Below are 27578 nucleotides of genomic sequence, written 5' to 3' on the forward strand. Positions count from 1 at the left end.
CAATCAGTAGTGAGTACAGAGAGGACAAATGACACTCAGCTACAGCCACTTAAAAGTACACACAAGGATGTGGATGCATACTACTTGTTGATTCTTTTTATTACATGAGGCAAGGAGGACATAGGCCTATTTTAATTTGTACCAGTTGAGTGGGAACTTATGCCATAACCTAGTACAATGCAAAATGAGGACAGAAAAAATTCTATTGCTTAAAAAGAGAAATTACTTATAAATAAAGGTGGACTTATATATAGGGGAGAGCCCTTTATGTATACTTTCCTTTGCCTGAGGGAATTTTATAGTTAAAGTGACAGTCAACCACCAAAACAACAGGAAAAATGAGATAGAGCAGTTAAAAAAAATACAAGCATGGGATCAAACATTTGTATTTTTGGTTTCTGAACAGGATTAAATCTGTTTTCTATGGATATATCCAAAAAAGATTATATCATTTTGACATATGTCATTGAAGTCTGTGAAGATTTCAGGGAAGGATCCTAACTCTAACTGCAGCAGCCCGTTTAAATTTGTGTTGCATGCCTTCCCTGTTTCCCTTCTCTATCATAACAACAAAGGAAGAGCCCCAGAAATCTCTTTTAAAAAGAAAGGAAGAAAAGGGACTGGGCCTTGTTTTCACTAGCTTAACTAATGAGGGAGGTGAGCTGAATAACAAAAAGAGGCTTGAGAGAAGGCTGACCATGACAACAAGCCCCTGAACACATCAAAGTTAGGAAAAAAATCGACTTAGGCTACCTTGACTCCTACATTGACAAGTGAATGTCTGACTAAACTAAAGCATCCAAGACTCAGTCAGCACAGAAGAAATACAACAAGTTTGATAATGTAGGAAACACATATTACCTGTTTCCTAATGGTAACAGTTGGTCTGACTTGCAAATAGATACTCTGTTCACGCACTTTCGTTGCTACACAAATGCCACTTTGATAGCTAATTATGGGCATTAACGGTAGTTATCTTGGCTACTTAGCGGAAGAGGAAAAGCCCGCCAATTTAGGTCTACTTTCAAACATTTCCGGTAACTGATAAAGGCCTATCACACGCACTGGTTCACCTTGAAGACGGACGGCCCAACGACATTGGAGAAGAGGGCTGTCAATCAAACACACCAGCCCCACCCACCCACGTGGTCTTGAGACGAGTCTGTGCAGGTGTTCCGTTAATATAATACATCCATGAGGTGTTCCCATGAATGACAAACGACATAAAACAGATACCATGAAGTCATTCTTCGACTGTAGCTTAAAATGAAAGGCCACAGCACCACCGTGTGGTTATATTCTGATACTACGTCTACTATTGGTGTCACACCTGACAACACAACACTTAATTTAACATAGCCCAAAATATATCCATAAGAAATCAATGCTAATGGCAACAACTCTTAATTTGTACTGATATTTAATATTTAGACATGGGGCAACAGCCATTTTTACAGCACAATTTGCATAATTTATCAATACCTCCTGTATACAATCACAAAACCATGACAGTAGATTTTTTTTCTGTTTACTTACAAGTGAAAAACCAGACAGGTTTTACAAGCATAATCTTTGTACAGTCAGCATACATCATCGATAATTTGAATAAGTTTTTTCCATAAGTTCCCTCTCTATAACATTTTGTTCTATATCTTTCTCTACCTCAATCTTTTTTTTTCTTTAATAATATCTGGACACAAAAATAGTATGAACCACCAACGAAACATGCAACATCCAGTGTGAGCACATTTAGATTCTCCTGCAACTACTTGAGTTGTTAAGATAGACGTCTGTGTAGTTAGACTCTGGTAAACCTTTAGTGTTTGGTGTAGAGGGTCGGGTTAATCTGGGTCCCTATAGACAGACATAAAGTCATTTCTCAGTCTATCCACTGTACATTGATCAAGAGAAAAAACAAGTTCCTGTTACTTCTATGATCACACACCATTTTGTTTGTCTGCTAAAAGACCTATTGCTCCCCAAACCCCAGTATAAAAAAAGCTATGTATTTACAAGGTTGGAAATAGAGAGATGGCATCTGTGTGTGTGTGTTTGTGTGAGTGTGTAAGTGTGTGTGATTTTCCCAGTGTAACGAGAGATTTTAAAGTCGATATTTTCAAACAGACAACACTTAAAAGAAGGGATATGCGTTGGAGCCAGTGACATGCATGGACATTGTATGGAGATGCCAACATACACAAGCACATGGGTATAAAAATAAAATAAAAAAGACCACACATACATTGACCTCAAAACTACTATTGTTTCAGGTATAATGTCCACTGATTACAATGTTCTTCTTTTGGTCGTTTCTCATACACTTACTGGAAAATGAAACTATTGAAAGGGGGAGTGCATAAAAAGATGGGGCAATCGACACAGGAATGTTTTTTTTTGTTTTTTTTGTAATCTTAGTTCATAACTAGATGATAATCAGGATCTCTGCATGTTTATTTCCATATGTGAGTGTGTGTTCGTGCACAAGGGCAAAAAGGTTGGTTCTCTGAGTTTCAGGCCCTCTAAACATTGTAAACAAGCACTACATTGTGTATAAAAACAAAATTCCTCAACTCTTTTTATGTACACCTGATATGTACTGTAAACAAATATAATACAACATATGAAATAGTCTCACAGGCAACAAATAAAGATTCATACAGCAATATAAAATAATACATAAAATAAAATAAAATAAAATAAATCATATTAAAGCAGTAACCATTTCTGAGTTGGACATAAAAACACAGCAGTGCAACAGAAAAATCAATAGAAATGCTTCCTCTCCCGCAAAGTGTTACACTTCTAGCAAGTCAAGATGCAGTTATCACCGTTATATAGTAGACGTTGCATAGAAATCACTCTGATATTTAGTCGTGTTTTGCTGCTAGGTTTGACTGAAAATGTTGAATGAACCAGCCGCTCTGCTTCTTGACCCCCGTACAAGCATAAGGACGACTCTAGGTAAAAAGGGGTGTAATAAATATCTAATGACACAACATTACAGTTTTGAATAGTAACTGATAATATCAAGACAACACAGACTTGACAAAAAAAAAGCTGGGACATAACATCAACATGCTACTGAGATAGCATCGTCGCATCTTAGAATGGTAATAGTGGTTTTCCATATACGTTTCCAGTGTATTTGTCTTTTTGTTCGCTACAATATCTCCTGATGTTGTTGTCATGCCTTTTTAATTTCTTGACCTCTCTACTTCCTCACCTTGGAAAAAAAATATCTGCCTATCTCTTTTTTTTTAGCAGGATGATGGTATCAGTTTTACATTCTAAGCAGGAAAAGTGCAAAATACCACAAAAAAAAGCTGACTGCCCTTACGAACCAAAGCGGGACTGTGTAATGTAAGACTCGTAATGTGCTTGGATTTTGCGAGGTAAAAAAAAAAAGGTGCTTAACTCTCACACAGTAAATGTCTCACATTCTAAGGGGTGTCATGGGTAAATAAAACTCTATGTCACAATCATCAAGACTCGATTGTCTGTGATAAAGATATCTATATATCTATCTATATATGTTAGAATTCATTTGCATCTATGACACTTCACTATATACAAAGTGAACCTTAAAGGTGATTTTTTTTTTTTTGTGCAGAACATGTGGCACTGCATACCAAATACAGTAGATAGACTCATGCGCACAATATATAGTGTCCAATTTGCTATATATTTATATTTATCATTTATCAAACAATAATTTGATTCAACTTAGTTTACACTTAAGGTGAAAAAAGATGGAATTAATAAATCCAAAAACATGCTTGCTGGGATTTTTTTTTCTTGAACTGGAATGACAGGTAGTGTGTTATAAAATATACTATGCTTCCTTCCCAGGATAGATTTTTTTTTTAGTACTTAAATAATTGCGGAGAAGACAAATGATAGAACTCTACGCTAAATATCATAATACAAAAATAAATAAGAGGTCTCCATAGGGGAGTCTTCAATATCTCATTCTCAAAATGCTTTGTAAATCAATAAAACTCTGCAGGTCATAATAAAGCAACAAGGAAAACCGTTCATGGGTAAAACAGCTAAATAAATAAATTTTGGATCTACAAGTGTGTCCATTCCCTGTATCTCTTAGAATTAAAATTTCTCTTCTGCGTGAGTGACTGTGTGCAAAGTTGTCGTAAATAATCGTGTGCATGTGTGTATGTGTGTGTGCGTGTGAATGAAAGTGTGTAATACCTGGTTGATTCGCACATGACCTCCAAACTCATCACTTGCTTTCTCCTCAGCCCTGGCCACACTACTGTACACTGTATGTCCTGTAAACATGTGTTCATTACCTGTAAACACATAAATTCATACATCTAACGTCCCACATGACAGAAATCATCACCAGAACTCTTCTTTTTTTCACCTTCCAAAACTCCAGCTATCCGAACCCTGAAACAAAGGTTGAAGAAAGAGATATTTTTTGTCCTGTTCCGTAGAGATACCACCCTTTTCCCCCACCCAACGAAACCGGACCAGCGTCACAGATGTTGGATCCAAGTGTCCCCAGATGTCAGAAACCTCTCTGTTCCTTCTGAGGTTTGATTTCCTTTCGAGTTAGTCTTCTTCTATGAGTGGATCTGGGCGGTGCTGGCGAGCAGCTTGTGCCAGCTCACCACACGCTTACGAAGGTCGACTTTGTCCAGCCAGACGTAGGCCTCCCCGATAAGGGTCTTCTTCATAAACTTGCCACCGTTGGACACCAGGAACAGCTGGAGAAACCGAAAGAACAACACATGTCATGACTGATACTTACATGTGTGGGAGGGGAAACAGACCTTTTTACTTTGGTAAGGTTGGGTTTACCTGTAGTGAATGCCCGGTGGGGTTCATAGAGAAACGGAAGGTTTCGTTGAAAGACGGTTCGCGATCGTGACGACACACTCTGGTCTTTTTCTTGATGATCCTTTTCTGGGTGGCAATGTTCACCACATAGAGCTTCACATAAAGATCTGCAGACACACACACATCATTGTAAAGCTGACATTATGAATCCAAAGCCCCTCTCAACACTGCCTTTTGATTACGTCATGCATGTGTGTCTATATACAGTATAACCTTGCTGTGTCATACATGTGTCATCTTTTGTATGCACGTTTTTCAGTTTGTTATGTTCACAGCATTTAATGAGAGACTAAACAGAAACCCAAACCAGAAGCTTCTCATACTCTGTATACTTAATTATGCAAACATGCATGTACCCACACTGTCTGCAGGAAAGTATGATTTAATGAATTTATTATAAAATATTTCACACCACAGTGGGAGCTGATAAAATATGCAATTATAAAATGTAGCACCAAAGAAGTTAATCAATGATACTTTTTTTTTTTGGCACTGTAGAAGATGGATTGTAGTTATTACTATTTGAGGTGGGTGGAGGTTCATTTTATTCTGCAGTCAGCCACTAGAAGGCAACAAGAGAGCTGTAACTCCGCAGACTGGTGCTAAAACCACATTACACACAGACAAGAGACACCAAGGATTCAGTCCCCCCAACAGGTACCGATGTGTGTATCCAGATTAGCATTTAAGTGTTGGTGTTATGAGTCAACGAGGCAAATTCTGAGCAACAGAACAGCAGCAATCAATAGAAATAAAGCCTTGTGTGTGCAGATCCCATCTGGAAGCAAAATGCAAATCAAGCAAGTGGCGGGCAGCTTGGGTATTAGGACGAAGATATTATGAGGAGGAGGTGAGGTGGGTGGCAATCTGTGGAGAAGTGTGATTTCACCATGTACACCACAGACACGTGTCCAGTCGTTGGTTCAACATATAATCCATAGTATCATCATGTTGAATATACAGTACTGTAGATGATTGAAGACCTTGTGATTCAAGATGTTGCTAGTTTTTGATCCCATGAAACATTGAGCATCATCACATTAAGTTGTCTGGGTGTTAACTATTACATTTTGATATTGTTAATAGGGTTAGGGTTAGTAATAAATTGTGAAATTTTCAAGTGCTTTATATAAATTCTTCAATACCAATTTACCTATCTGAGTTACTCTTGTTTTAATGGAGCTTATAACCTTGCACAAACGTACAGTATATACCTTTGGACAGTAGGTAAATCTAATGCCTACTGTTGCTTTACAAGGGAGTGCTGGCTGGAGACACGTGCAGCTCAGCATCTAGGAAAACTGGCAAGGAATTTATGGTATGTCAGATGCCAGTCTTTTTGAACAATTGTCTGTGTGGGTTTCACAGCTGTCAAATATATAAAAAAAACACACATAATTATCATTAAACACTTTTGATTTTGATGAGGATTTACAGGAACATAATTGAAAAAGTAATACATTTAGAAATCAATCAAATAAGTCTCTATTTTTGTGCAGACAAGTATAAATTTGATGCTGCATGCATAAAAGTATGTATAGTACAGTTATTCACCATTACCAGGCAGATGGTCTGGAGACTTGAACTTGTAGGTGATGTTGCGACATTGAAGAATCTCCAGGACCAAATTCTCACCCTCTGTCTTAATCTCCTTCTTCAGTGCAATCTTTATTTCCCCCATCACCTGGGATTTACCTAAATATACACACACATACACACACAAATTAGGTAAAACAAAGTCAAATATCGACAACATATGGATTTGAGGACCTTCAAACGAATAAGTGGTACAGCTAATGCATGGATGCATCTACTCCATGACACCGCCCTCTACTGGACACTAAATGTATTCATGTGATGAGTAATATCAAACATGGCCTGCAAGCAATCACATTTATTTGTTTAACAAGGATGGGGAGAAGTTATGAGGAGCTTTGCCTGTCCTGTAGTTGCCTTGGCAACTGAACGAATAAAGCAACAAGACCTTGCCAAATGGTAGGGGTAGCCTCTGAGTGTGTGTGCATGTGTTACAGAGAGAAAGAATGAAACATAAAGACAGGGAGTAGGTGGTGAGAACGTAAAGAGCTGAAAACAAAGTTCAGGTGTGAAAGTGAATATGAGATGATGTTTACACCTTTGCATCAGTTTTAATTACATGACAAAGACAGAACAATGAAAATAACCTTTAGATCCTGGCAGGTCTACGGTATAATGCTAATGTTAAAACAACATTTTCAATATTCTTATTGTTATGGAAACAGTGAAATACACACTCACACGCACAAGCACAGTACTGTACAAGCACAGAGGAAATTAACATTTCTGCTTGTATGCAAATATAACATAGTGTAAAAGTTGAGATGACTTTGTAAGATCAAACTTATCTGCTAAAACCAATTTTACATTTTCAGCATTGAAATGAACAATGACTGAACAATGTGCGTAGTGTTATATGTTTTACATCCATACAGTACATGAACACACACTCACACACATAGATATTTTACCTTCTCCATCATTGTGTCCCATGGATGATTTCATCACGTCTGTGCCGTTTGGGATCTTTCCACTGAACAAAGAAGGAATCAGAGAAAGGAAACTACACATTACAACAGATATTTTATTTATTGGGTATTTGATAAATCTTGTTTATTTGCTGAGAGCGGTGACAGTGATAAACGTTTCTTTTAGATAGAATTACACAGAATAAGCTGACTCACAATCGGGGGACCTGGAAGATGGCACTGTCCACCTCGTTTGTCTCTGCCTCTTCATCCAATAGGCTGTAGGCGCTGCCACTCAGGCCGCTGTCCAATGAGGCCGCTGTGACCGGGGCGTCGCTGGATCTGTAGCTCGACCGAGCTGTGCGGAGATACGACCACATCCATCACAACAAGACAAGGACAAGAGACAGGGAGAGAAATTGCACGTCTGCCAGGTCCAGGAACGTTAAAAACTAGGGCCAAGAAGCATTAGTTAATATCTGCAGCGACTAAAATCCATCATAAACAACTTTAATACGCATAATAATTCATGTCGCAGTCAAAAGGATGACTCTTTATGAAAATCACACAAACACAGAGGACTAGCAAGAAGCATATGGACAAACAGCAATTGGAAACTTTCTCTCAGACAAAGACAAGACAGGAATAACTCACATATAAAGCTTCAACATGACACAGACAAATAAATCCAGAGAAATATCACACAGATATGTTTATGCAGACCAAACAAGAGGCACGTAGACCCTAGTGACATTGTTAGTCTACTATATGAGCTATTTATAATAATCTAATATCTCAGTCTGGGCATTTCTTTAGTTTAAAAGTTTAAATTACATGTATATTGTTTCATATCAGGAGTTTAAAGGATCTTTTTTTTCATTAATGTTTAAAAAACCTTTTTAATATACAACATATTTTAGATGTAATTCTTTAAGAAGTGCATGTTTAAATGTTTTACATTTCAACAGCTGATCAGGCAGTGTGGTAGAGTATGAATGGGATGCGTGGATGTGGTGCAGAACAGGATCCATGCCGACACGACTTCCTTTCGGGCCACTCAACACCATGTCATTGACGGGTTGCAAAAAGCTCACTAATACCAGTTCAATGAAGCAGTGGGGGAGTCATGACGCAGCAGATGTGGCGGTTGCACAGCGTTAACTCTCAGTGAATCATATCACAGTTTGAGACATTCATTTCCTGGTATTAGTGAGCCGTGTTGGTGGCCGTGGAGGAAGTGTGCGTCGCTGCATGAATCCTTGGTGATGTGCAACTTTCTCTCTGTCTTCCTGTCTCTTTTTTTTATTAGCTTGTAAGACTCCCCTCTCTCTCTCTTTCTGCAGGTGTGCGTTAGTAGTATCGCATCCTCTCTTTCTTTCTCTCACTCTTTCTCTCTCCTTGCTCCATCTGTGCTTCAGTCACACGACAGGGAGGAGACTCTTGGGCAAACGCTCACCTCCGATGCTCTGCGGCCTCTCTTCTGACACAGCTTTCCTGAGGGTCAGGTGTCTGCCGTCTGCTCTGCTCCCTTTGGCCGACACAACCGATGGCAGGGCAGGCAGCCAATCGGACTGGGCTCTCTGAATGGTGAGCACGCCCACTACGCTGTGTCTCTGGTGCCTCAGTGAGAGGCGGCCTCTTTGGCCTGGATGTGTTTGTTTTCGCAGGCGCAGGTCGGATGTCAGGGGAGTCAACGCCGGGAAACAAAGGTCATGGGGGTCGAAGTTCAAGATGGAAGGAGGGGGAGGAGCAAGATGGAGATTCAGAGAGCGGTTTATCTTCACCATGGCAACCAGCTTGACTGTCAATCACATGCAGCCACAGTGTGCGGTGCACATTCGCCCCTCCCGCATGTCAGTAATGGGCGGGGTGTGCAGCATCTACTGAGGTGCATTGTGGGTCCGGTAGTTATTCAAACAAACAAAAAAATAAAATAAAATAAAAAGGGAGGGGTAGTGGACTGCATGCACAGCCATCTCAGTGGAGGAGCCCCAGAAAAGCTGGTCATCGCTTGTTGATAAACAGAATCAAAAATAAATCCAAAGAATAATGAAATAAAAATACCAAAAGAGGTTAATGATATCTTAGGGAGGGGGTGGGGACTGCATCTTTTTTTTGTTTTAAAGGTTGAATCAGTAAATCCAAAATTATTAAACCTCTCCTGGAAGCATAATTTTTCTCGGCTGAACAACATTAACTGGACTTGTAGCGACAAAGATTATGCTGGTCTTGTCATTTTAAAGTGAGCTGGAGACATTGCAGTGCGCTTTACTTTTTTTTCATACTTTTACTTAAGTAAAGTTATTTAACTTCAACCAAGGTAAAAGTAATTATTTCTTGTTTAACTTAAAGTAGCATTAAAAAAGATAGGATTTATAGCCTCAAAAACTATATTTAATTGTTAATTGTTAGGTAGGTTAAAGTAGTCAGAAGTGGCCTTTTTTAAGCAACCATTATGCCTCTTTGGGGTAAATGAAAGGGCGTCAAACTCAGGAAAGTCACAGACAGTGTGCTACGGTACAGGTGAAGTGCTTGCTCTACACACTTGTGAGTACATACAGAGAAGCGGTGAGAGACACACTGTGAATACAACGGGGGAAGAGGACCAGAGGGTGTAAAAGGGGTGAGGGGAAACCAAGAATAGAAAAAGGAAACTAAAGGAACAGAAAAAAACCCCAACAGAAGGTAGAACAGATGAGTGCGAGGAGGCCATGCTGCGTAGGCTTTATTTGCGTCTTGGTTTACTTGGTTGGAGGCGTTGCGGCGGCTGCTGCTGTGACTGCTGTGGGGCATCGCCCGTTGCTATGGCAGCACCTCCGCTGCTTCCAGTGCCGCTGTCCTGATGGTGTTGCCGTGCGGCGCTTTTGCTGGAGCGTGAAGCGCCGTGCGAGCGAGAGTGTTGGCTGTGTCCATGGCTTTGGCTCTGGCCCTCGGACGGGGAAGGCTTCGATGTGCCAGGGCTACTGTGAGATTTCTCGATAGTGGGCACCTGCGTGTCTAAAACAACCAGATTCACCAAATTACCAAAGAGACTATCTTTTACTTTAGTGAACTGTTACCGGCTGTTAAACGCTGTTACGGTAACTTCCTTAGAAGTCTATGATTGTCCAACATCCTTATTAAATTTGAGGGTTATTTTTCTAAATTAGGGGGACATTCAAAGCCTTCCACGGCCATGTTGCCCTCTGTGTTAGAAGACAGATAGAGGGAAGCTAAGGCTAGGCCTCTGAGCTGGGGTGACAACATGGTAACCGAGAGAACAGACCATGAGAAAGCAGAAAGCATGGAGCTGAAGCTACAATGGGGGTGCAAAAATGGCCATCGGAAGGTGCTGGGAGAAAGGAAGGATTGCAGAGAGAGATACAGGTGGACAGATGTGGACACTGAGATAGAAGGAAAAAACTGAAGTAAGAAGCAGTGACAGGAAGAAACCACAATGTAAGAGAAGTGAAAAGAATAAAGTAGAGGAGAGAACAAATACAGAGAAGACGGAAACAAGAATAGCAGAAAAGCAGAAGGTTCACAGGGGCTGTTAGGGGATGATGGTGATCAGGTCGAGCGGGGGAGGGGAATTCATCGTGTCCTACCCTTGGCCGGATCTGGAAAGATCCCGTGGCTTCGGCTCTTGATGACAGATGATTTGGGGGAATCCTGAATATCATGTGCGGAGCCGGCGGTTTTGGGGGAGGAATGCTGTGAGGAAGGTTTAGAGGAGCCGTGTCGGCCCTGGCCTGTGTGGGAGCGCCGGTGGTGTTCCGCCTCGCTCTGCTCCATCAGGGTGAGCCACCGCGGGACGTTGTCCAGCTGGGTGGTGTTGGACAGGTCAATAAGGACCTGGGGACGGAGAGCGTTTTAATGGGAATACAAATAAAAAACCTACCTGTACGCAGCTGATTGAAAACCAGTGTTGTCAAAGGGGTTTACCTCTCCTAAGAAATCATTGGAGGAGCACTTGTCGTAGTCCCACACGCTCACCTCCAGGGTCTTCTTCCTCAGCTGGGAAACACAAAATTAAACCAAGATTAGCATTAACAGTTGTTCACTCACCAATCTAGAAGAAATATTAACATAACTAACTTTATTCCTTCACTTTTGCTACTATTTCTGTAATTTCTTTCCATCTACTAGCATGGTATGGTCACACAGGTGGGGCCTAAAAGGGTCTCAGATGAATTGCCTGGTTGGGCCCCACTTAAGGTCCAGTCTGATCCCTCTTCGGCCCATGTGGGCACATGGGTCCTGTGCAACTCTCCAAGTTGGGCCCCTCCTGAAACCCAGTCAGAACCAACTTGAAACCCATATGGGCAAACACAGGTGAGGCCACCATGGAAACTGCGGACAAACCCACTTGGGACCCTTATCTGCAGCCCAAATGTAGCCCTTATGGGGCCCACATGGCCATGCTAACATGGGAACAAACTAGCTTGGCCCTTTCTGATACTGAGTCACTGTAGCATCCACTCTGCTCTGAAGATGCAACACCACTGAGAGGGTGTTTTATAACCTCTCGTTGCTGACGCAACTGACTGAAGCTCTTGTCAAGACTGGTACAGTAAGTAAACAGTTGCTAATGTTGGCTACGTAGCACTAGCAAAAATGTATAAATAGCTCCTTTAATGTGTCTTTATAGTGACCTATCTTGGCTGAGTGTACAACAAAATACCAAAATAAACCTTAAAGAAAAAAAATGTGCAATCATTTAGGCAGATTAAAAAAACCCTGACAACAGACGTTCACAAATTTGCTAGGATTGATAATTTTCCAACAAATCTAAAATGGGCTCTACCATGGTATGATTAAATCCCAGTGGCATATCCATCTGCTCTAATAAAACCAATGGCCATAATACTCACCAGAGTGCCAGCAGAGAAAAGGCAATTTTTTTGTGTTTGAATCATTTTAATGTAGAACCTGACACATTTAATGTCTTTGTTTGTGCCGACTGCCTTTGCTATATAGTTACAAAAATTCTTTCACTCTTTAAACTTGACTGTCAAACACTTTAGATGTAGTGTGTATGCCACGTCTATTCTAGCCCAAATTACTAATCATTTAATTACAAAATGAAAAAAAAAGAAGCATGACACTGCGCTGCGCTGTGCCGCTGCGTGTAATGGACCACATACAGTACCTGCTCCAGGTGGATGTTCTTATAGATGACAGTCTGGTTCCACTCGGGGTTGAGGCTCTTGCCCGCATGTTTGGACCTCCTCTTGTTTTCAGCACTAGGGGTGGGGGGACACATCGCAACAATGGTCACAGACACGCAAGAGTCGTACAGGGAAGTGGAGCACCACAATGTACTGAGCACAATTTACTGGAGTTAAAGGGCACAACGTGACAGTAGAGGGGAGAGAGAGAATGAATGCGATGCACATTGTTTGGACAGTAACAATGTATGGGCCTACGTGCATGGACGGCCGGGTGCGATGTCAAGGTGTGGTGCAAAAACGTCCATTTTGATGTCCATCAAGTCATTTAGTCACATAAACATTTCTATATCTTAAAACAAGTGAAAATGAACGCCAGTAAAATAAAAGGAGAGAAAAAAAGTAGAAGAAGCAGTCTCACTTCTAATTACATTTTTCTAAACTTAAATCAAATAACTTAAATAAGTCAATTTGCAGTCAGAAGAAATATACTCTGACTCACGGACTCTTTCACTTGTTTTGAGAAAAAAAATATTTTACATCACAGTTGACTGGAGTAGAATGAATGACTTGTTAGATGGATGTTTTTTGCAGGGTGTAGGGTTCGATTTAAGATTGTAGGATATGAGTCTGTAAGAGTTAGTTTGGTAAAGACAAGGACAATCTACCGTATATTGGAAAGTAATGGGATGAATAAAGGACTGCAGAGCAAAATAATGAGAGTGTGTATTGAACGTGGCACTGAGGGTTACATTATGATGTCGGGGCACGATGTAGGACATTACTGAGGGGTCTTAATCACAAAACAGGGACAAACTAAAGTGCGTCAGGTTCAATGTTAGGGTTTCAAACTACAATGGGTAGGAACAAAAACAGACCATCTACCAGGAAAACACAAAAGTCAGCTGGGAAAGCGTGAATTGTCAGCACAGATTGTATGTTTATATGTGTTATCTTAAGCTGTTAATATGTTAGATGTTAATATTTAGGGATTTTTGTCATCCTGAAATGCAATGCAAGGACACTAAAACTTAAGGTGAGGGGAATATCATGAGAATATGGCGACTAAGGCAAAATGCACACTTGTTCCAGGGTGAAGGGAGTTAGTTGGACTGAGCTAATTAACGTGTGTCAATGAGCTTACGATCGGTTGTTAAAAAAAAGAACAAAAAAAAAAAAACCTGGATGTTTTGTAACCTTCACCAAACTGACAACCAAATTTCAACCAAAACAGAACCAAAGTGCCAAAGTGGGCAAGTCACATACCTGGCGTTCTGGACAACCATGACCTGACTGAGGGGGTCCAGCATGCATTAAATATAAAGAACAACATACAGAAACAATAGTCAGAGGGAGGGTGGGGGTCAAAAGAGTGTCTGTGGACTGTGAGTGGGTATATGGGAAAGGGGAAATTACTGTAGTAGTCTGTATGTGATTCATTAACTGTGTCTTTAGGAGAAGGACAAGAGCAGGGAGCTGTGGTATGCTGGAGTGGGTGGATTAAGTTTGTGCTTTAGTGTCTCATGAATATCATGTATGTGTGTAAAGAGGACTTTCAGGTGATGTTACGCATCCTTTGGCAATCCAAGTGGAGATCTGCGACCTCATGGGCCACCCTCTTAACCTTAACCCTAACCTCTAACCCCTGAAACCTTACTGACCATTTAACTTAAATTAAAGTTAAATCTATATTATTCATGTGTTTCTAGGATGCAGTGGTTTGTTTCATCTCCATCTCCTGATTTTTTTTCCTGCATTTTCTTTACATTTTAGTTTGCTAAATGTGTTTCTGCTTCCTAATTGATACTTACATTGAACATTTCCAAAAGCAACACCTGTGTATCTTTACTTGCATGTATCCCAGAGAATCAAGATTGTAAACAATGACATGTAAATGTATGTAAACATGTTTTCCTATTTCCTGGTTCCTGTGCATTGAATAATAACGTCAGACTATTCAAAACACTGCAGGACCTCCATGTGGTTGCCAGGAGATCTGTGATGCATCTGAAAAGCCTCTGCATGAATTGCCATTGGTGCTGTGATAGCTGTGAGATTGACCATGTATACACATGCAGCATATACAGTATGTGCGCACATGCACTTTAAATGTGCATGTTTCTGTAGCAACTATTGGTAAGGTGGCTGCGGGGGCTTGTGGCTGCCACTCTCTGGTGACCTCAGCATAAACCTAAGCCACAGTGATGTTTGCATCTGCGCATGTGTGAAACTGAAAGCCTGATAGAGTGGTGGCTGGCTGTAAAGCCTACAGCCATATATTATTGCTTTTATCTGAAACGATGACAGGAAAAAAACAAAAAAAACACTCTCTCGAGGGACCTCATACAGCAGAGAAGGTGGGAGAGTCAATTACATTAAAGCGCAATCACAGTGAGAAGGGGGCCCTGGATGTATGAGGGAGTGAGGATCGTATTGCAACTAAATATGAGAGCTATTGATTCAGACTGCACTCACACCTACGGTACAGTGGAGCACCCATCAACAGGGGCCACATCAACACAAGTACACTAAACCTCATATCATTTACATAGCATTCATGTCATTCAGCAGCGATAAGGGGATGATTAGTCCCATAACAATAACAAGTAACAACATAAAACATAGCCTTTGATGGACTGTGTATACATAGGCACTGAAGGAACAGATACCAAAGAGAGGTCATGTGCTGCACATTGAAAGATGTCATGGTAAGCCAAAATCAATTGTAAATCGATTTTAAAATGAATGGAAATCAGGTTTGAGCTTAACGAAGTGGCTGCCTGCATAGACACTGATGTCAATGTGGAAAATCTAAGCAGGTCTGTTTAAATTCTTCCACCAAAAGTGGCAGAAAACAACAGCAAAGCACCAAATAAAAGTGGCATCTTACTCCCATTTATCTGTTTATACTAGTACACCTCCAATGTATTTCTCATTTTGTATTATTACATCATTAAAACTGACATTGCCCCTCTTTTTAACTTTTTTTTTCTAAGTTGTGCTTGCAGGTTCCACACCCTTGACTCACCCTCTCCCTGGCAGGAGATACACTTTAACAAATGGGTCGGAGTAGCCGTTGTTGTCCCGCGGAGTGAGGTTTCTGGCCTGCAGGACGTGAACGATCAAGTTGCCAAGCTGCTTATCATAGTGGATTTGAAGCTGCAGAGAGAGTGAAAATGAATTCAAATGGACTTCGGGAGAAAAACAATAGAAAACACTGAAAACTGTGTAGAAATGTGACAATTAAAAAAAAGGGCTTCAACTTCCATGGTTTGAAAATACAAATGATTTCACATAATCAATGTAACATATACCCCAGATCTATCATAACCATATATTTGCTTTAAGATTACATAACTCATGGTTTCTTTTCACAGACCTGTATCTCTCCAGTGATGGGATGGGACTGGGTCTTCGTTCCCTCTGCAGTCTGTGAGAGATAAAAGCAACATGTTTAGATCCTGCCTGCAAAAAAAAAAAAAAAAAAATCTGTGGGTGGAGAGTTTGAATTTACTGGTGGGTGTTGATACTGTACACTGCGTTCTTTACTGTGCTGTGCTGTACTTGATGCAGCACTTGAGGCAAAACTCCAAGTTGCATCTGTGCATTTATTTCAATATTCATTATGTACCACTGTGTTTTTAAAGACTGATATCGCTCAACAAAGCTTTTTGGGAAATGCGTGAGTTACAGAAATGTGAGGGACTGGTCTGCAGATTTAACCAGCAACTCAATTTTGAGATCATAATGGCATTAACACATCTGAGATATACATGTACTGTCATCTGTGATCAACTTTTGAAAGTGGACCGGCCTTGCTGCTGTGGCGTTTCTTGCTGACGGATGGCGATCCTGGCTGGGCTGGACTGGAGGTGGCCGAGGTGGTGGCGGGCAGTCCTGAGGAAGAGCCGGACGTGGGAGCCTGCTGTTGTGACACTTTCTGCAGCTCAGCCGCAAGCTGCTTAGGGTCAACCCCTGGAGACCTGGGCGGTCTGTCACCTACAAGGCACATACATAATCATAGCATCATACCTACATAATCCAATGCATTTTGACAGCAGCACAAACACATAAAATGAAGCTGGAAACATTTTTTTTAGCCTCTCTTTATCAAGGGAAAGATGGAGCAGGAACACACACTGTGCAGGAGGTTGAAACCAGAAAAGTTTCGGTCGCCAATTTCATTGGAAACGAAGAAGACATGAAAAACCACAAATAGAAAACTTCAAGTTGAATATTAAGGCACCACATTACAGCAGCCCTTTGAAAACAATCTAGTGTTCCCAGAATGGTTCAATTTAATGCAGACAGACAGAGGAAATAGGCCACAAGTAATGCATGGCTGAACTTGAGAAATGAGCGAATCTTAGATGAAAGTGATATGAGAAGAGAGTCGGAAAACTGCAAGAGACAAAAGTTAATTAGGAAATGTGAGTGAGAAGTGAAAAGACCTAGTTATAGGAATACTGGAACTCACTTTTGCTGTGCTCCTGGAAATTCAGATGTTGGGAACCCTCAGACTCAGCCAGCATGTTGAGATCGCTGAAAAACAAGGAATTAATGCGTCATATAATTCTGGAAATCAAAATTAAAACGGAAAACTGAAGAATAACGCAGATGAGGGTAAAATGGCTCTGATTAACTCGATCGGAAACAGCAATGCTGGCAATCATGACTGGCTTTTAAAAAATGAAATGAGAGAAGGATGCTTTGTAGAATTGGATGTGTGATTTAGAGGGAAATTGCAATTTTGTAAATCATAAAACAGACCACAAAAAACAAAGAGGAGCAGAGTGAAACATTAGGTGGATGAAGAGGCAGGAAATGAAGGAGGAGCAATGATTGGATTTGGATCAAGGATAAACAGAGGAAGAAAATAAAAAATGGCAGAAGAATGAATATGGAGTGCTATAAATACAGGGCGGAGAAAACAAACTGTGACAAAGCTTATACTCACAGTCTGACACACACTTCTGCATCACTGCACGGTTGCCCTACGAGCCCTTGTACCTCTTCATAGGTTTTCCCCGTCAGAATAACTCCATTCCACTCCAGCACTTGCATTCCTATTACATAGGCAGGGTGAAAAAAAAGTCAACAATACCATATGCAGTGTAATACAAACATTTCATTTCAAACCAGAAAGAAACCAAAAGCTTGAAGTGAGAAGAAGCTCTTTGAGTGCATAAAGGGATCAATTCACGGGAAAAATAAATCCCTGTTGGCTTGGATACGTGACCAGTTCATGGTCTCAAATCCATCCTTTGACTCACAGCGAGGAATCTTTTGAGAGAGAAAACAAGCTTTGATTCTTGCACTCAAACGACATGTGCATCAGACTGCAAGCCAAAACGAGAGAGATGAATGCTGGTGACAGCCCAAACAGCAGCTGTGTGACAAAGCTGCTCACGGGGCTCTCAGGCACAAACAGAGGAAAAAATCAACCCGAAAACGGCCTTGTGTTATTGCAACTATAGAAACTAGAGTTTGCAGGAGAACAATTCAAACATGACGCATGGAACGCCTGGAACGAAGAGAAAATCAAATCAGATTCTTTTTGGTATTTCTCCAGCTATGACAAATGTCTCATAAAATTGACCATGTATTTATATTTAATTCAGCAGTGAAAGCTTATATGAATCCACACAGCACAGCAAACCCACTAAATCCTTCCAAAAACACACCCTGCACACTGGCGCGACTTACACAGGTTGAAACAGCTCATCAGGAGGGTCCTCTGTTTGCGCCGATACTCCCTCGCTGCATGTGTGAGTGACAGGGAAGCTGCACTGTAGTTTCACCCTGATATTATTCACCACATTGGTCCCATTGTGAGGCTTGTGAAATCTGAATTTCAGCAGCAGCAGAGAAACAAACAGGCATTCCTACACGCGCCCTCTGTGACACTAAGCCTCTGTGCCTGTTGAATCTGACGACATTTCTCCATATTCACACGACAGGGGAGGGAGATACTGCGTTACCAATGGCAGAACGAAAACACTTTGCAGTCATTCTGCTTAGTGTTGATGACAGGGTTATGGCTGTTGTCATGGCCGAGTTGTCCTTGTGGGGAACAGCGTCACGCATGCATCTTGACTCCTGGACCTACGCAATCATCATCAGCTTTCACCTACACCACGGAGGGTTGTCTGTGCTTAGAATAATAAAATAGATAAGACTACAATGTATAAGAGGCTGAATAATTATAGGTGAGTCATAATATGTAGCAAAGTAGCAAAAAAGATAAATACATAGGAAGCATTACAGTTTGATACAATATGGTGATATATGTATAAATGAAATAAAACTGAATTAGGTGAATTAAAAAATGTACAGTCTAATGAGAAATTACACTGTGTGATCTATTATGTGCTCTCTGACCTTTTCAACCATTGAAACCTTAATTAAAACTTGAAATATTTATTTATCATTTGGGATTTTTGTTTCCTGATGTAAAAGTTACAATATATACTGCAACAATTTCCACTTTCATTTAATCTTTAACCGTACTGAAAACATGATCCACATTTATATTTCTCTGCTTTACTTAGTTTTCCATTAAGTTTCACTGGAGATCCCATTGAAAAATCTATTTAAATCCAAGCAAAACCTTTAAGCCAAGTTAAGCTCCACTTTTTCCACAATTTTTCACAGTTGCATTTTTTTTATCTTCATCTTTTGATGATGCTGTCTTCACAGAAAATCTCAGAATAGCCTGATATGATATATAAATGGAGAGAAAAACATCCATGGAAAAAGGATATTTTTGAAAAAAAAGAGGGAAATGGAATGAGAGACAAACAAGAACAGAAAGTGTGATTAAGAAATGCCCACGCTCAGACACACACACATCAACAGAGAACAGACAGATGGATCACACACACTCTGCAGGTCCAGACTAGGCCGTATTTCTCTCCATCCATAGATCACCAGTGTGGCAGCATCAAAAAAGGCTCGGGCCACAGCTTTACCAATTGTCCGACACTGTCAATGTGCCTCAACACAGAGATTAAAGGCGAGTATGAGTAGACAGATGGACTGGGAGGGTGAGAGGGTTAACTGTTCTCAAACCCCCCCGTGTGAAATCAATAACACCTTGTGAAAAGTGTTCCTGTTAATACACCACACAGCAATTCATCCTCAGGTGGTGTCAGTGAGAGGTGTGTAAGGGTGAAATCACAGGTCATATATCTGTGAGAGAGTGCATTATGGTTACATGGTGACGAGGTGAATAGCTAACTGTAGGTGTTGCAGCTACCACCTATATAATACAGTATACAGTATGCTGTGTTGCTTCCATTTTAGAGGAAAAATGATCAGTGCCATTATTATTAGACCACATCTACATGTATATACACATATACGTCTACAGTATATGTATTTGAATACAACCAATAAAATGTATAACACAACTCCAATGAGTCATAGCCCATTGGCAGTATGTGATGAAAATTGAATGCAAATTTAGACCTCTTTCTGTCACCACTGTTTTTCTCAAAAGTGAATAACATGTTTAAATGTGTGATTAGGAAATGTCACTTTCTTGTCACTATTTTTTTTGTTAATCTTTGATGGAATGCTTTTAAAACTTTACAATCTTTTCATTTGACTTTTGGTATGAAAGAGAAACATATTTACCCAAATTAAAACCTATCCTTGAAAGAGAAAGGCATGAAATTGGACATGGCCTATAAACTTTTTTTCCCCCCTTGTCTTCATATCTACAACATGTTTCTGCACAAAGGGAAGTGTATTTCATCAAAAACCATACCTTCAAGAATCTTTCCGGTTTGCTCTGCAGCTCCACCAGGTAGCACTTTGGCAACGTAAGCTCCGATGTCTCCATTACTGCCAGGGACCTCTTTCCCTCCAACCACACGGATACCCAGACCATTTCCTGCTTGGGATCAAACACAAAGACCGAGTGAGTACCATTAATAATTAGCATTTGATCTCTAACATTGACATTTAACTTTATTGTTTCTTTTGCATGTTAACAAACACAGACTCACCAAAACAGACCAGGGTTAGCCTAGATGACGAGAATAGCCTATATTTACTTCCTGTTTTTAGCTGTAACCTGCTTCTAGCTAAAACCTATAGTTGAAAACATAATCATAGTAATTTAACTTATCTTTATTCCAAAAAAAAATTGAATTGAGAGCTAACCCCCCCCCCCCCCCCCAATTTTGATAGGAAAGTCTTGGCTAAACTGCAGCTTAATGGAACTAGCTTAGGAGAGCAGAAGTGTCATCTTAGCTTTTGACATAAAATGATATACTTTAGGTAGATAGCTCGGTAGAAAAACATTTCACTGTTCTGTAGGTGCTGCATTTGTAACAGCACACACACCAACTCCTCTATTGATTATCTGCAACTCATGCAAGGGTATAGTATTCTTCCATGGGTCACACATAAAAAGGCCCTCACCTACACAGAGCCACAACCTCCTTCATTTTGCTACATAAACCGCTTTAACATGGTTACTGCAGCGAGAAACAAAATGACTCAGATCACCATCAGGCCCCTCATAAACAAAATGCTTCCTTTGTGGGCTGTTTGTTAATTGTGAAAGATAATCCTGAGCGTGAGGGATACGCCATCTTGAGCATGGCAATGACTGATGAGCGTGGATAAGAGCCAAATCAAAAGGGAAGCCAGGAAATGAAATGTCTGTCTGCTCCCAGCCTGGAGGAACGGTGTGATGGAACGTAATGGCAGAAGGAGTGACTTGCCAGTTTCTTGAGGTTTGGCATGAATATCAAGTAAATAATATGTACAAAGCATACTAGTCATGCTCTGTAAACCTAATGAGACATTACAATCAATATTAATGTATACATTTTACTGCCTTTACCCTTTTTAAAATAATTTTGAATCTATTTTATGATCAATAAAAGGAAAACAATGTCCGTGATGTAAACAGTGCATATTTGATGCAGTCAGTAAGCAATGGGGTCAATAAGATCTAATGCATGCCTTACAGTCAATAACACATTAGCTTTGAATACATGCCTCTTTGAATGCACATTACTTCTCATGCAGTAGCCGGCTGATGTTGTTGTTGTTGTTGTTGTTGAATGAAATGTAGTAAACTGTGGTACTTTACCTGAGACACTGCGGTCTTTGGGATCCCTCTGCAGTTTGACCCTGAGGTGAGGGAAGGGGTAGAATGGACCTTTTCCCTGTGGTCCATACACAATGGTGAGATGTCATGTATGTAAGGTAAATGGAAAAGAGTTAGGTATGGATTCTTTGCAACATGAACATATATGTGGTGTTTAAGTACCTTGCAATAGCATCTGATTGTACATACCACATATACAGTAGATATCCAGGTGAATGGGTGAGGGTGCATGCATTTCATTACTGCTTGGACTGGCTAAACAGTGTAAAGTGTGTGCATGTGTTTTGTTTGTCCTCTTTCACCTGTCTCTTTTCTTGTCCGTTCTCTGAGCGCCCATCTCTTGGTTTGTCAAACCAGTCTGTCTCTTCTCGTCTAAGGTGGTATGCTTCAGGGATAAAAAAAAGCACTACTTCAGAACCAATGTGAGAGATCCTACCAACGAGGATGGGTTTCATTTCATTTAAAGGTGATTACAGACCATTCAGTAAAAATGATAAAGTAAATACCGATTAGTGACTCGGGATGAAATAGGAGGAAGGTAAAAAGGCCAAAAGAAAATTGAATTAATTACTTCACTTTTTTCGTGAAAAGGAAAAAGGATGCTGAGCATCAAAAGATTTTCACATGTACTGAAAAATAAGTGGGGGAAATAATGCAGTTTAAATAAAAAATAGTATTAGTACAGTATGCATAGATATAAAATCTAAACTTTTAATGTGCTAATTTTCTGTGATTGTATGTTGGTTATGTACACATTGATTATTCTCCAATTGTTAGGGAGGTGACTATGTGTTTCTTACAAAAAATGTGTACAACACATTTTCTCATGACATTTGTAAAATTGCATATAAAATTAATTGAATTTGTTAAATTAAAGATGTGCTTATTTATGTGCCATTTTACAAACTACATCCCAAACATTCAGTTACAATTGTTATGTGGTAGACTTGTGGTGCAAGGTTAATATGTTAGCTAATGGATGACTAAAGAACTGAACTAATACTCTACCATTGGTTGCATCGTCTCTGTTCAAAGCCATCAGGGAATCACTAAGGGCTGGAATCAAGGCAAGTCAGTTTAGAGTGCAAAATGAAGGGGTCCATATGAATTTATTAACAAGTAGTTGTGCTGCATTCAAGACAACTGCAAATTGGGACCTTTAAAGATAAGTAAATAATCCTAACTTCAACCGAGTTTGCACTTGCTAGAACTGGCATATTTTGATTCATGAATACTTCATGAAAACACTTGGACTGAAAGCTGACCAGCTCTATGCTGTTTTAATAAAGTACTTTTATTTAATTATACTGCAAATAAGTTGCTGTCAGTGCCTTGCAGCAGTAACTAAACTGTATCACAATAACTACTGTGTTTTTATAATGGAGTTTCACTTTTACCAAGAAGAAATATATGAGTTAAAAAAGCAGAGATTGTACAAAAGTGAGATTTATCCAACTTTGTATTCTCTTCCTTCAAGTCTCTTTTCTCTCATTTTACCAAAACTGGGACTTCTAAATGATGACAGCTGGGAATACAGCATACTCTCAGTAAAAGAAAGTGTAGATAAAAATAATGAAACTGAATATTTGCTCAGCAAATGTTAAATTAAATCATTTAATTTTCAGTGCTTTCTTGCATTATTGATTTTTTCATTAGATTCTTTCCTATTTTATAATAGAAAGTAGAAAATATAATGGGCTATCCTAACTTTTTGTTTAAAGTAAGGCAGTAATACCTTTACGAAATGCAGTATGAAGAAAGTGTATAGAACATTCATAGGCATAAACGTATTTCATGCAACATAAAGTCACTCATGTATCACATACATATATACATACAAGCAAGTATTCAAGACAAGACATGCAAGTTAAAGTTTTATATTTATTACACATTGCAACCACATATCATGCATTTAAAAGATAAAAACAAGGTCTCCCTACTGAGCCCCCTTAAACTAATTCCAATCTTTCCTATTTGTTTGTTATCATAATAACTGCACGCATAAATATATTCATAAACTTCAATGTCATTATGAAATACACCAACAATATCCACTATCCACTTTACACAACTATCAAAAATATAATCCATGTACTGTTAGTTATGTTGTTATTACAGTTCAATAAATTGTATTTTTGTAATGAGTACTTTTAAAAGAAGTGGCTTAATTGATTCAATTGATTCTGGACCAATTATGTAAATTTTCAAGTGGGGAGGCACTTTTTCATTGTATGATGTACGGGAAAAATAGATTTCTAATTCTTGACTAAGTTCCACGATTGTGCCTCAAGCCTTGTATACTTAACAAGTACAATTTGAGAGTCTTGAAAATCTGAATAAAAACAGCTACAAATGACAGCATGCTCTAAATAAAATATGGACGACCATAAGCGGAAGCCACCCACACAATGTACAGTAGCTGTAACAGAAAGTTAGACTGTACCATGCCATGCAGAGAACTAGGAAGATGTTACACAACATCTGGAATGCAGACAGCAACACAATGCATGCATAAAGAAGTGCACATCCATGCTCACCATATAAGACATAGAGCAAAATGTACAAAGGTATGCATTGACACCAGATCTCATCAGAGTGACCACATAAACTGACACCAGAAGTTTAAAGGAAGAAGTATTCAAAAAATGTATGGATAAACATGAAAAGACACATGCAAGTTTCCAATGATTACACAACAGCTAAACATTACCCACATGAATACTAAATGCATGCAAGAAAAACAATAAAGAGAGACTCTCAAGGATGAAACATTAAACAGGAAAAGAGAGACAGTCAGACAAGGCTGTTTTTTACCTTCACTATCTGACATGGTGCCCTGAAGGTCATCCAGAAGCACATAACCCCTACCCCTGGTTGGCTCTTCCCTGATATGTTGCTGCTGCTGGGAGTCCTGCAAGGAGAGGCAGGAACCAAACTGGTCCCTTGAATCAGCTGAGATGGGTGGCAGGGGTCCTGCTGATGCACGGGCCATGCCCATAGGCTGCCCAACAGGGCTCAAGGGACTCTCTTCCTCTGAGTTCTGCGCTACTATAGGTATTCGGCCACGTCCACTTTGCACAATAGGAAGGCTGGTGGGTTTGGTGCGGCCAGAGGGCGTTTGATAGCTTGGCCCATCTCCAGATGCTTCACCATCCCCTTTAAGCCTCAGTGAAGAACTGGAAGGGTCCCTTTTCATAGACAAGTCCAAGCCATAACAAGATGTGGGTCTGGATGAGGGTCTTGAGCGGCTACCACTAGGATAAGCAGAGTCCAAACCCAAGCTCTGGCCCAAATTCAATGACCCAGCCAAGTTGGCACCCAAGGTGGATCCAAGGTATTTTTGCTGTTCAGCAATATTCTTACGTAGGCCAAAGGTAATCTCATCCTGCATAAGCCGGCTCGATCTTGGTGATGCACTGGTAGACCCCAGATAGCTGGTATAGTCTGTTTCCAGACCTCGGTCTGTAATAGAGGAATACTTGGAGGAGATTTTAGGATCTAACAGTGGAGTCTTGTGTTTTTGGTATAGCATAGATGCTGGGAGTTGTTTAGCTGCCTGTTTCTCCAGAGTAAGTCGACTGATGCTATACTTGTCTGTTTTTGTATATGATGGTCTTTGGGAGTAACTGGAGATGCTAGTGCTTGGGGTATAGTAGTGCTGGGAGAGACCTGCTAGTTGCTCTAAATTTTCTGTCCCACCTGTACTTCTCCTAAACTCTTGCTTTAGCTGCTGCTTAAGGAGTTTCAGTTCATATGGTTCCTCCATTGTATCCTCTTCATCAGGGGTCTTTCCATACGTATGGAGCCTAGAGGTGGATCCCAGATAGTCAGTGGAACCCAGATCTGCAGCACTTCTTCGTAGCAACTTCTCTGCCTTGGCTAGTTCCCTCTCAGCCAGACTATAAGATGAAGATATTCCAGTTGAACCCTTGGCCAGTTCTGCAGCATCTTCCAGCAGCATGTAACTCCGAGGTGTGTGGTGATCTACATCTGGGTAATAGGAATCAGAGATAGCTGACATAGGGCTACTTGCTATGCTTCCCACCTCCAAGGCTCTGAGGTCAAGGTGGTTGCCATATTTGTCATATTTGACACCCAGGTAAGCTGAAGATGTGGGATCGGGCTGTCGACTAATGACCTCATATTTAGTTGCATCCAGCTCTGAGAGGAGGGCTGCTTGTCTAGCAGCTTTCTGCTGCAACAAGAGCATCTGGTGGTAACTCTGCTGCTGGGAGCTAGTGAGCGAGGGGACAGAGGAATAGATGGAATGAGACTGGTAGGACTGGGGTGTCTGGTAGAGAGTCTGTTGGTATTGGCTTTGAGGGTATTGATATGAGTATTTTCCATACTCATGCTTGGTTTGAGGTGGGACAAAGTCATCTAATTCAGACTGAGGAGCTGTCCTGGGACGTTCAAGACCATGCCCTTCAATCTCTTCATCTTCACCAGCTCCATGCCCGCCTCTCGTCTCTCGAATGTTACTGACCTCACTGTCTGACATGTAGTCTCTGTCCTCAGCAACACTCTGTAAGTAGGCCCTTTCTCTCTTCTCTCTTTCTTTCAGCAGTGCATCTTTTCTCCGATTAATGCCCATCTCCAAGTACCTAAGCTTGGCATCAATCTCTTTCTCCTCCTCATCAAGCTCTGCTTGTCTTTTGCGGAGTTTTGAAGACTCGCGCTCCACCAGATCTAGCTCACGATCAATGTCTTGTAGGATCTTGGCACGTGCCATGTTAGAGTTGCGGCACATTCTTCGGCGGGCAGAACCCGTGCTGTATGCCGTCTGGCCAGTTGTTGTGGACTCATCCTCTGACGGTGGATTGGGGAGAGTCCTCTTCACCTTCTTTTGAGTGCCTGTTGGTGTGCTGCCTGAGCCTTTCCCCTATGAGAAAAATAATAGAAAACTGATTGGCACTGTAGAAATTCCAAAATTTACCATGGTATAATATACTGTATGTTATCAAATGTTCAAGAAGAGGAAAAGTGTCAATTCTGGTTTCTCTGTGGTGCTAATATAAAATTAAGACAATTAATTAGGACAGTAAATGTTGTATTTGAAGGTTATTAGAAAGTACATTTACTGATCAACTTTTGTGCATCCCAAAAGATATGTATTCATTCCCTTAAATGGCACTGACTTTTCGCTAAATTGTACAATCCTAAGTGTAGTCTCAAAAGAAGTAATTTATTCACATTAAGCCTCTATGGATCTCTGACAGCTCAATATTTTCCTGCAAGCTCAGCTTATTTCACATCCTTTTATGTATGTATGAGATTCTCAGCAGTGAATTGCCCAAGCAGAAAACTGACTTTCATACTCCATGAGGGCCAGGAGCAACATGGGATGCCTAAGCTGTTATGTACAACCTGTTCAGTTGTATCTTTTATTTCAATTTTTCCTCATGTATGTCAGGAAAAAATAATAATTTGTACTCTATCTGTATTATGTGCTTATCACAAATAAAACATACTTAAGTAGATATGCATACTGTAATGTTTAAAGCTTTCACATATCCTTTAGGCATGGAGGCATAGAAATAAATGGACAAATGTTATGATGTAGGCCAAAAATGAGCTTCCCCTCTTTAAAAGACCAGCAGCCACCACTGCTTGGGATAAGGTAACACCAATTTACAGGATGAAAATTGTATGGCTCTGATTGCAGGATATCAGCATATAAACATGCTTCCTTGTGTACCAGGCTCAGAAAAATGTTCTCCAACTACATGATGTATTAGATTGAATGGCCATCCCAATAAATCTATTAAATAGTTTATATTCGATTCACCCAAATGTTTAGGAGAAGTTAGCAGTCATGGTGTGGCAACCTGGGTGAATGGCCACTTCTAAGGCCAGAAACAGCAGCAGTATTCCCAGTACCTAACACACATACATGCCATGTGGTATGATGTGCCACTTCCTTCATGCAAACATGAA

General features: G+C 40.3%; 1 protein-coding gene across 7 annotated transcripts in view; it reads right to left on the reverse strand.

Annotated features, from left to right (window-relative positions):
• Positions 1-1947: 1947 nt before the first annotated feature.
• The window catches only part of pcloa (piccolo presynaptic cytomatrix protein a), a 55558-nt gene continuing 29927 nt past the window's right edge, over positions 1948-27578 (reverse strand). Inside the window, exons 8-28 of one of the 7 annotated variants that reach the window (XM_085769503.1) lie at positions 24456-26523; positions 22650-22697; positions 21944-22026; positions 21624-21699; positions 20286-20411; positions 17472-17580; positions 16992-17056; positions 16329-16513; positions 15894-15944; positions 15543-15673; positions 13781-13807; positions 12496-12589; positions 11289-11360; positions 10952-11198; positions 10110-10361; positions 8821-9009; positions 7581-7722; positions 7368-7429; positions 6421-6555; positions 4822-4967; positions 1948-4727 (exon numbers count right to left, since the gene is read on the reverse strand). In XM_085769503.1, coding sequence (XP_085625629.1) covers positions 4584-4727; positions 4822-4967; positions 6421-6555; positions 7368-7429; positions 7581-7722; positions 8821-9009; positions 10110-10361; positions 10952-11198; positions 11289-11360; positions 12496-12589; positions 13781-13807; positions 15543-15673; positions 15894-15944; positions 16329-16513; positions 16992-17056; positions 17472-17580; positions 20286-20411; positions 21624-21699; positions 21944-22026; positions 22650-22697; positions 24456-26523 — 4452 coding nt within the window. In that variant the 3' untranslated portion in view covers positions 1948-4583. Of the gene's footprint in view, positions 4728-4821; positions 4968-6414; positions 6556-7367; positions 7430-7580; positions 7723-8820; positions 9010-10109; positions 10362-10951; positions 11199-11288; positions 11361-12495; positions 12590-13780; positions 13808-15542; positions 15674-15893; positions 15945-16328; positions 16514-16991; positions 17057-17471; positions 17581-20285; positions 20415-21623; positions 21700-21943; positions 22027-22649; positions 22698-24455; positions 26524-27578 lie in introns of all 7 variants that reach the window. The other 6 variants (XM_085769502.1, XM_085769499.1, XM_085769498.1 and 3 more) reach the window with 6 other exon arrangements.

This window comes from Trachurus japonicus, chromosome 23 (assembly GCF_045865225.1).
Source record: "Trachurus japonicus isolate A0001 chromosome 23, Traja_1.0".
NCBI lineage: Eukaryota > Metazoa > Chordata > Actinopteri > Carangiformes > Carangidae > Trachurus > Trachurus japonicus.